General features: G+C 41.4%; 1 protein-coding gene across 1 annotated transcript in view; it reads right to left on the reverse strand.

Moving 5' to 3' along the window:
• SIK2 (salt inducible kinase 2) overlaps positions 1-6,328 on the reverse strand; it is a 131,231-nt gene extending 124,903 nt beyond the window's left edge. Inside the window, exon 1 of the mRNA XM_003253119.4 lies at positions 6,031-6,328. Within this exon, the coding sequence (XP_003253167.1) occupies positions 6,031-6,165 (135 nt within the window). The 5' untranslated portion in view covers positions 6,166-6,328. The remainder of the gene's footprint in view (positions 1-6,030) is intronic.
• Between the last annotated feature and the right edge of the window lie 4,779 nt (positions 6,329-11,107).

Raw genomic sequence — 11,107 nt, forward strand, 5'->3', positions numbered from 1 at the left:
AGAGAAATAGACTAAATGTTCAGTAATAGGAAATTGATTAAATATGGATAGTCAAATGCACAAATACTATTTAACCATGCTTTACATAGTTTTCAAACTTACGGAAATGTTAACAACATGTTAAGTAAAAAACAGATTATATGCATACATGACATCAATTTTATTACATACATATAAAATATATGTGAATAACTAGAAGAAGATGAACCAAATATTAACAGGCATTATCTCTGGGTCTGGAGAGTAGAAGTAAGGATGTTAATTTTCTTCTTTGGGCTTTTCAACAATGTTTACAATGAAGACGCATTGACTTCTATAACTGGGGGAAACCATATCAATACTATGTTTACTTTCAAGAAGAACTTAAAATAATTTTTAGTATTGTTTCTCAGTTTAATTCAGGCAATATTCATCTCTTAATCTGTTTAAAGTATTTTAAAATTTTTTAAAAATGAAGTTTCTGATGGAATTTCCAAGTTTATCTTTCGATCTTCTAATATCTCAAAATGGATATATAGGCTATTTCTCTGTGAAGGATGGGAAAAGTATTCTACACCAATGTTCTGAATAAAGAAAGTTTTATATAATTTATTTTGAAAAGATGGAGGTGGAAGGTAGAAGAGGTACTAGGTACACTAAAGCGGAAAGAACGATATCCTAATGAATTCTGGAACCCACTTGCCTCCAAGGAAATGACTCTGCAATCAGCAGTGGGTCATAAATCAAATGTCATCATGTGAATCCAAGAAGATAGGCCAGTTTCAGTTATTTCCAAATAATTGTTTTCTTAATTGACCGGTACTGAGATAGTATTTCCCAGAGGGTTTAAAATCAGAACACATTAAACTCTGTTAAAGTTAAAATTTCTACAGAATATAAACATTTACACAACTCTTATTTTGCATGTTTGTTCCCACTCCCAAAAAAGAGATCATTTTGAATAATAGTTAGCAGAATAATTTGACAAATACTATTTGTCTGGGGTGCCAAAAAACTACAGAAAAATTCTATGAAAGCATACATATTCCACGACAAATATAATTTTTATTTCAATACACAATTAAAGATCATACATAAGACTAGATACAAATATTAGCGATTGAGTTATTTGGTAACAAGTCCTTCTGTTGCACATAGTACAGTTGCTTCTTGAAATCTGGAATATTTCACAGTACAAGATTAATACCAAGACTCTGAAAGGAGTCTTAAAATTTTAAAGCAAAATAGAAAATTCAAATGTATTTTTAAAATGAGTTCTCTTCAAGAAACGTCACAATCAGGGTGTAATATGCCTTTCTCTTGTTTCTGACTTTGCTATAAAAATGCAATTTTAATACCTTAACAATTTTGAAAACCTTTTAAAAATCTTACATTTTAAGGTGGTAAAGAATTAGGCCTAACTATAAAATCCCCAAAATGCACATGGAAAGCTTTTTAGCAAACAAATACTGTTTTCAGAATGTCCTTGTTATCAGTTTTGCATTCCAAGTTCTCTTAAGGAGTAAGCAGCCTGACACCCACAAGCCATTTTAATAAGGTCATTTTTAGCACCTCTATGAAATATCTTTATGATTCCATAGACTATACATTTACATGCTCTTTAGCTAAGCAATATGAAAGGTATATGGTGTCGAGGAAAACTCAAGTTATCTATTATAGAAAAGGTCTGAAAATAACTAGTTATGGTTATCTCTGGGGTTGTGATTTTATGGGGAATTCTTTTCATTTATAAGTTTTTGTTTGTTTGTTTGTTTGTTTGTTTTTAATGAGACTGGGTCTTGCTATATTGACCAGGCTGGTCTAGAACTCCTGGCCTGAAGCAACCCATCTGCGTTGGCCTCCCACTGTGCTGGGATTACAGGTGTCAGCCATCTAGCCTGGCCTCCTATTTATACTTTTAAATTTTTCAATAATAAACATGACAGATTTGGTAATAAAAATACACTACTCTTTAATGTAAAAATAATAGCTTGTTACTTAGGAAATTTGCTTTTAGGACTTTACCAGCAATTCCTCCTCCCTAGAAAAAATGTAAAATGCACACTCAGTTATAGACACAAAAATATTCACTGCATATTATTTACTATAAACAAAAACTGAAAATTACATAATATTCACTAATAAGGGAACTGTTAGGTAAAATGATATTCATCCACAAAGTAGAACACCATGCAGCTAACAAAAATGTTTTTATAAAGTTATATATAATAAACAAAATGCCTAGGTTATAATATTAAGTAGAAAAAAGAACATAATTTATATATATGTACCATGTGCTCTCATCTATGGAAAAAATGCATTTAAATAAAAAGACTAGTGCCATAATGTTAAGAATGGGTTATTCCCATTGGTGTAGGAATTATATGTACACTTTTTTGTTCACTATACTCTTCCTTATTTTTTATATTATAGTAAGACACTACTTCTTTATTTATTTTTCTTTCTTTTGTCCTGAGAACAACAAGAAAGAAATTGTTTCTTAAATAGAATACAAAAACATTTAAGGATACAATTGGCTTTTCTAGAATTTTACTTAAGAGACAAAAAACTAGCTATACCACTAACTAGAAGGAAAAAGTTATTTCCTAGTACTGTATAGTATTGATAAAATAAACTACTCAAGGACACTCACTGAATAGCAAACAAGCAACCACTACCTTCTCAAAGTTTAACAGCTTACATGCTATTATTCTTTTCCCATTATGCTAATTTTATAAAATTAGCATCTCTAATTCATAAACCACAAACTAATACTACAAAGCCTTTACAAAGCGTATTAGGAAGCTGGATTCTACCACCACCTGTCTTCCCCTTTGGATGCAAAATTCACATAGAGATCTAACACAATACCACTTCAGATGATGATGTAATTATATTTCATAAACAATGTTAAACTGTTTGATAGATTCGACCAAAATGAAGATCTCTTTTGTCTACTATTTTTTTCCTAAAAGGGAAACAGACTTGAATCTCCCAAGTTCTGTAGAAATACATCATTTGTGAATGATATAGAACAAGAGACAGAGAAGAACCAGTTAAAAATAAAAGGGTTCTAATTGCTCATTACATAGATGATCAAGCCCTAAAATTTGCCTCAGAGTCAAACTTGGGAAAAAAGATCTAAGTTTTAAAACACACAAACTTGTATCGATGTTAAAGCATAGTATACGAAGAAACTTTTGTCATCAATAAGTATAATTGTGATATTTTGCTGATATTATTTTTATACCATATTAATTGTTCCACTATAACTACTGTAGTATGTTCTGCAACGAAAACTGAATTTAAAACAAAAGTTTTCACTAAACATCTTATAGTTTTTAAGGTAGTTGTATTTATCAAAAACACACAAACATTTATCAAGTGAATGAATGAATAAGGATAAATAACTGCTGTAAAAAACTTCATTAACAATAGAATTGTTACTCCTATGGAATACTTTAAGAAACAATTGGGCCAGGCGTGGTGGCTCACGCCTGTAATCTCAGCACTTTGGGGGGGCCAAGGCGTGTGGACCACTTGAGGTCAGGAGTTCGAAACCAGCCTGGCCAACATTGTGAAACCCCGTCTCTACTAAAAACACACAAATTAGCCGGGCATGGTGGTGAGCGCCTGTAATCCCAGCTACTTGGGAGGCTGAGGCAGGAGAATCGATTGAACCCGGGAGGCAGAGGTTGTGGTGAGCCGAGATCGTACCATTGCACTCCAGCCAGCCTGGGAAACAAGAGCGAGGCTCTGTCTCAAAAAAAAAAAAAAAAAAAAAAAAAAAAAAAAAAAAATATTCAGAGCAACTTTACAACCTAGAGATCTAGAAAACTTTTCTGTTCAACGACTGCTTTGACATTTCACTTAACCCTCTCTACCTTAATATCTCCAATGACACCCACCAAATTACCACAGATACCCTCACCCATCTCAAATTCACACTTTCTTTTTATATGTTAACAACAGCTTCTTTAGAAAAGCACAGAGAAATGGGTTCTGTGGACTAAACATTTAGCTTTTAACGTAAATCATTTTACACATACATACTACACACACGATTTAGGATCTAAGTCCTCTTTCACGATCTGACCCGTGCTTGTTTCAATTACAAATGAATGCATTGATCTCACTCTGATAGCCAAACCACGGTATTACTCCATAGTGCCCCCTAGCTCTTTAAGATACATTAGTTTAAAACGGACACCATTTGAATTGTCAACCTCAAAGTGTCAGTCACTCCACTTAAGCAGCTCTTACTGTATTAACTAAATTTGACCCGATAAATAATAGATGACTTAATTAAATCTTGCTACTAATCCCAGTAAGAGCTGATGAGAAAAAAATATTAAGAACTGATGGATTTGGAATTCAACCACACGATATACTACAGTTCAAAAGTTTTGTAGAACCTCTCCATAACTCACAATTTGTTTGTTTTTAGAAAGTCATTAAGCAAGGACTCATAAAACATGCATTTAAAATGCGTTCTTTTATGTAACTTAAAGGGAAATGGCATGGCATAGGCCATGGCTCTTCAGAGGAATGGAACCAATTTCTTCATTTTAAAAAATGCTGGGATCAGATTACGATTTAACAATATCACTATAGTCAAGTTATCATTATCATTACAAACAATCTAAATTGCTAACTGGTAAATCTGTGAGAAGAAAATATCTGACCTTGGTCCTGATTCTAAGAGATAAGTCAATTTAGACTGCTTCAGGACCAGCAGGGGAAGGCAAAAAGTAAAGAAGACAGAATGACATATAATCCTTCCTTTTGGAAACGGGATTAAGCAAAACTTCAAAGTACAACTGCAACTCCAAAAATCACTCACGTTTGCAAGTGCCCTTCGCCTTACATAAGTCATTCTGAAAAGAAGTCCTACTTTATTCTACAAACTCTAGTACATTCGTACTAACAAGGGAAAAAGCAGAATAGGACCAAAACTGGAGGGCAAACAAACAGGAAAAGGATGAAACTCCAGGAGGAACTACAATAAGGCAGAGTAGAGTACGTCAAAACCACTAGGTTTTATTCTAAAGAATGGTTTTGTTTCTACCGTTCTTCTAAGGTATTTAATTTGCACGTCTTAAAATAGAGACCCTGAGGAGAGCAGCTTGAGGCAGTGGAAGGAAGGGGGGCGGGTTAGGTAAGAACAGAGACTTGTGAGAGAATATGTGCGGTGCATTAGAATGTGCAATGAAGAGGGTGCAGGATTCACCGTCAGGAAGCAGTTGAGGGCTTTAGGAGTAGAGGCAGAATCTGACAGGGTTTAAAGAATGCGTATTACAGCCAGAATGCACACCTGGTACAGGGACAACCCTAGACAAGAAGACCAATCCACCCACTGTGCAAGTGCAGAGATGACCATTTTAACCAGTTCTATTGTCTGGAGCATTAAATGGAAATGCCCCAGGCAAGAGATCAAGCTAGCCAGACACCAAATCAGAGACACCCTGGGCCAAAAGGAAGGAGATGAGATGGACAGTGGCCGTGGGGGCATTCCCAGCCATGGGGCCCTTCCTCGTCGGGCAGGGGAGGGGCGCCAGGGTCACGGGGGCCGCACGATCCCCCATCCGTGGAGCCCAAGCGCAGGCGGTCCCCTCCTCGGGCCGGCGACGTCTCTCACGGCGCAGCCTGGGAACACCGAGACTTCCCCTCCCACCCCACCCCCAGCCGAAAGCAGGGAAGACGCGGAACTTGGGCTCCGGAGCGGAGGCCACAGACCAGGTCACGGCCCGGGTGGGGGGCTCTGGGCAAAATTCCGGGTGGCCACCGGGGGTGGCGTAGGGGAAAGCAAAGCCCCGGCTGGTTGCGTTTCCAGTCGGACGACACTCAGGTCCGGGTGCCCGGGCCTGATCCCTTCAGTGCTCACCGACCCCCTGCACCTCCTGGGTCCTCATAGTCCCAGGCCCGCTCGCCTCCGCCAGTGAGGCGGCCTCTCGGGTCTCCCCGGTCCCACCACTGCGGCCGCCCCTCTCGGTAAGCAGCTCTTCTCCCGAACCCTCGCCTCGGACGCTCCCGCCGAGCCCCGGGCCGCACCTCCGTCTTGGTGATCCGGTGCCGCCCCAGCTTCACCACGGCGAAGTTGCCCTTGCCCAGCGTGCCCTCGATGTCGTAGAACCCCACCCGGACCGGCCCGCGCTGCAAGTGCCTCGGGCCATCCGCCATGACCATGCTGGGCCCCGCTGCTAGACACGGCGGACAGGAGCGCGGGCGGGCGAGCGGGAGGGTTGGCAGCGCGGCTCGGCTTGGGCGACGGCCGCTCCGCTTGCTCCTTCGCTCCTTCCCTCCCGCTCCGCAGGGCCCAGCCAGGCGCGCGCCGCCGCTGACGTGCGCCGACGTCAGGGGGCCGGGGCAGGGGGGCGGGGGCGGGCCCGGGCCTGGATTGGTCACCATGGCGACCGAAGCACCGCCGACGACGGCTGCTGGAGAGTGGGGGACGGCGCACTGGGAGGGGCGCAGGCCTGGCCGGCGCGCTCCTTCCGGGCTCAGACGCCTTCCCCTCGCCCCTCCGCCTCGGCGCTGCCAGGGGCGGGGTCGCCTCTCGGCCCGCTCCGTTCATCGGCCTTCCAGGCGAAGGGCAAGAGCGAGCCCTGGCGGACCGTGCGGAGGGATGCAGAGACCTGGATGCGGCCTGCGATCTCCTTCCCCGCCCCGGCGTTCTCCGCCCACCCGGGGTCCTTCCCGCCAAAACCTCTCACCTACAAGTACAGCGCGCCCTAAATTTGGCACCGGCAAAGAACTGTGGCTGAGCAATGCGTTGCTCACAGGCTCCTTTCTTTGTGTCCTTTTCTCTTCTCGTTGCTATATATAATAAAACCCTCCACGTTTTGATGTCTCCGAGGAGTCATTCTGACAGCAGTGCAGTCGCTTATAGACTCACAGAATATCAATGTCAGCGCTGAAGAGATCTTGGAGATCACTTAATCCAGAGATTTGGAGCCTCTTGTGAGCTTCGGAGTCTGGAACCCCCTAAAACACAGGCCAGTTTTTGCTTATGTGAGCATGTCTCTGGGGACCCGTAGCTTCTGTCAGATTCCCAAACGTGTTGGTGACTCTGAAAAAGTTTAAAAATATTTCTCTAATCCAATTTTTTTTCCCCCAAAGGACGAAGAAGACCGCAAGGAATAAAGGGAATTGCCAAGGTCACACAGGCGATGGTCGAGGTAGGATTATAAATCACACCACGCTTCCAAATGTGCCTCAAGGAAATAGGGACAGTGACACTTCACTATTTTGAGATGTATCATGTGCCTTCATATCTTGGTTTCTAAATACCATTCTCCACCTAAAGGAGCCAGACTCCGTGGCGAGATGGCTCATTCGAAGGCAGAGACAGGGAAAGTATAAAATGCCCTTGAAAGATCATGTGCCTTAAAGCAAGGAGATTTCTTGGCTATGTCAAGGAAGATATGTCAAAAGTAAGCAGATGGCTCGAAGGTGCTCCCCCCTTACCAAATCTGAGACAATTTGAGTATCAGGAATAAATAATGGGCCGGGCTTAGTGGCTTACACCTGTAATCCCAGCACTTTGGGAGGCCGAGGCGGGCGGATCACCTGAGGTCAGGAGTTCAAGACTAGCCTGTGTGAAACCCTGTCTCTACTAAAAACGCAAAAATTAGCCTGGCATGGTAGTGGGCGCCTATAATACTAGCTACTCTGGAGGCTGAGGTGGGAGAATCGCTTGAACCTGGAAGGCGGAGGTTGCAGTGAGCCAAGATCATACCACTGCACTCTAGCCTGGGTGACAGAGTGAGACTCTAACAACAACAACAAAAAAAACTTTTGATACATGCAACTTACTGTCAAGTAGTTTAGCACAGATAGATAAGGCAAATGTGGCAAAGTTTTAAATTGATAAAATAGGTAAAAGGTAGGTAAAAGGGTATATGGTAGATCGTTGTACTGTTCTTGCAACTTTTCTGTAGTTTTAATTTTTTAATGAAAATTAATATATTGTGTATTTATTTTAAAATTTACATATATATATATATATTTTAGTGCAAGATGGCTTTTGGGCCCTCCACTGCTCACTGTGTTTCTGCTCTTCACTTTCCCCAAGCAATACTTTATTCTACCATGAGGTATGTTGTTTGCAAAAGTGAGGGGAGAAATGGGGGAAAGCTGTAAGGCTGATCAGATTTCTGGATTGATGGCAGTGATATATGAGTGGTCCTCTAACTAGTGAGAGGTATTCTAATTAGGCTAGGAACCTACCTATGTATACCAGTTCAAAAATAGTTCCCATGTGCATTTTGCCACTTACATGATTGTATTTTTTTTTTTTTTTTGTGGCGGAGTCTTGCTCTGTCGCCAGGCTGGAGTGCAGTGGCATGATCTCAGCTCACTGCAACCTCTGCCTCCTGGGTTCAAGCGATTCCCCTGCCTCAGCCTCCCAAGTAGCTGAGATTACAGGCACGTAGCACCACGCCTGGCTAATTTTTTGTATTTTACTAGAGACAGGGTTTCACCATGTTGGCCAAGATGGTCTTGATCTCCTGACCTCGTGATCTGCCCGCCTTGGCATCCCAAAGTGGTGAGATTACACGTGTGAGCCACCGCGCCCAGCCAGATGATTGTATTTTAATTGTTGTAGGGGTGGGTTCCTTTGGGAATCTGATGAAAAGCCTCTTAACCAAGAACCAGAAAATACGCATGGCGACCCACTACAGTGAACAACCTCATCCTTTAAAGTATACCTGTTGAATGGAAATGGATTCATTTGAGTATTTAAATTAGATAACCAGGCCAAACACCTATTTGCACAGTCTGGGAATAAGAATTTATTTGGGGCTGGAAAGAAGAAAAAGGGAGGACAGAGGGTACCAAAAGGTTTTGGAAAGCCAGAGTTCAGTGTGAGCATGCTGGGTGTCTACAAGTTAGAGAACAGGAGGCCAGAAAGAGGGAAGAGACAGAAGGGGCTGTGCCAAAAATCAGCCTTACTCATGTGGAAATGCAGTGGGTGTGCTACTCAGCGTTACTGGTAGGCTGTAAATGAAACCCTGAAGAAATACATATATGTGGACTAATTTAGAATACTGCAATCTTGGATTCTGTGATTCAACTCTTTCCTTAATCCAAAAGACCTACTCATCCCTGTCCTATTTCAACCCTGCATGTCTCTTATGTACTTTTGTTTCCAATTAAATGATAGCTGTATACATTTTAGCAACTATTAATATTATCCAACTCCTGCTTTCCTTTTCTCTTCCTCTCTCCCTCTTTCTCCTCTTCTTTTTCTTTCCTTACACACACACTGAAAGGGGCCGGGCAAGGATCAGACTACACCGGTCGTGGTCGAGAGATCTTTATTGGAGGTATCGAGCAGAGAAGGAAAAGAAGAGAGGAGAAGAGAAGAGAGACAGCTGCTGGTGTGCTGGGTTTTATATCCCTTGGGCCTACGTGGGGCGGGCCCAAGGGAAGGCGGGAGATGCTTCTTTCTGATTGGCCCTCCTTTGGCGGGTTCAGACAGTGCCTGGTCAAGGAGGGGAGAAGAACCCGGAACCGGCGCCATTAAGGTACCCCTGTTACCTAACACACACACACACACACACACACACACACACACACCCACCATCCGCAGGAAAAAAGAATAAAAGATAAGAGGGAGAAGGAGAAGAAAGAGAGCTTCATACAATCCCCATCTTTCTTTTCCATCTCTGGTTTTAGTATCAGTGAGGGAAAGCACTCTAGTCACCAAATTCCTTTTCGCTTGAGCTTTCAGATGCAGCATTCCCAGCTGATGCTGTGAGTCTGTGATATTTAGCATTGAGTTGGTTAAAAAATGTTAACATAACACTTTAAAAGGTAAAAAGGTGTACTCGCAGAAAGAATTAAGTAAGATAGTGAGAGACTTAAGAATTAATTCTATAACGTACTTAGAATAAAGTGGATTATAAATAAAAATGTGGAATGAGGAGAGGAGTTAGCAAAGAGGTAATGAAAAAGTGATCTGAAATGTGAGGAAAGAAGACTTCATGGCTCACAATGCCGTATATTATTTTGCTGAAGCAGACAGCCTGTGAACTTGAAAAAAAGATATGTACCATTTGTCTCCCAGCTACTGGGGAGGCTGAGGTGGGAGAATGGTGTGAACCCAGGAGGCAGAGCTTGCAGTGAGCTGAGATTGCGCCACTGCACTCCAGCCTGGGCGACAGAGTGAGACTCCATCTCAAAAAAAAAAACAAAAAACAAAAAAAAACTAGGCTTAGGCCTGGATTTAGATTTAGTTCAAATAAAAAACTTATGAAATCTTTATTAGATGACTTTGCTTAGAAAAAGTAGATTACAAAGCTAGAATGAATACTTTGACAGAAGTACACAAGAAAATTCAAATCACCTGTGCTCATTCCAAGGGCTTCTTATTAGTATAAATTACAGCTATCCATGAAACAAACATCTATCAGTCAGGTTAATCAACATGTGGATGCCACTACATGTAAGGTACTATTATGGAAATAAACTAGAGGATTGAAGTTATTTAAAGAAAACTTTCTTTAGTACTTTCATTTTTAAAATAGCTTTATTGAGGTGTACTTAATATATAATGAGATGCACATATTTAGTATATACAATTTGATGAGTTTGAACATATGCATACACCCATGAAACCATCACTACAATCAAAGTAATAAATATATCCGTCACCTCCAAAAGCTCCCCGCTGCTCCCATGTGTGTGTGCCAGGAGTGGGGGGCTTGGTAGGGTTGGTAAGAACACTTGAGATCTACTCTCTTAAATTTTTTAGTGTACAATATTATTAACTATAGGCACTATGTTGTTCAGATCTCTAGAACTTTTTCATCTTGAATTACTGAAGCTTTATACCCATTGAACAACTTGCTATTTCTCCCCCCAGTCCCAGGCAACATCATTCTATTCTGTTTCTAATAGTTTGACTATTTTAGGTAGCTCATATGAGTGGAATCATGCAGTATTTGTCCTTCTGTGACTGGCTTATTTTACTTAGCATAATGTCTTTCAGGTCTATCCATGTTGTTGCATATGGCAGGATTCCCTTCTTTTTTAAGGCTGAATAATATTCTGTTGTGTGTGTGTGTGTGTGTGTGTGTGTGTGTGTGTGTGTGTGTGTATTTCTTTCCATTAATCTATTGAT

Source organism: Nomascus leucogenys, chromosome 15 (assembly GCF_006542625.1).
Source record: "Nomascus leucogenys isolate Asia chromosome 15, Asia_NLE_v1, whole genome shotgun sequence".
In the NCBI taxonomy this organism is placed as follows: domain Eukaryota; kingdom Metazoa; phylum Chordata; class Mammalia; order Primates; family Hylobatidae; genus Nomascus; species Nomascus leucogenys.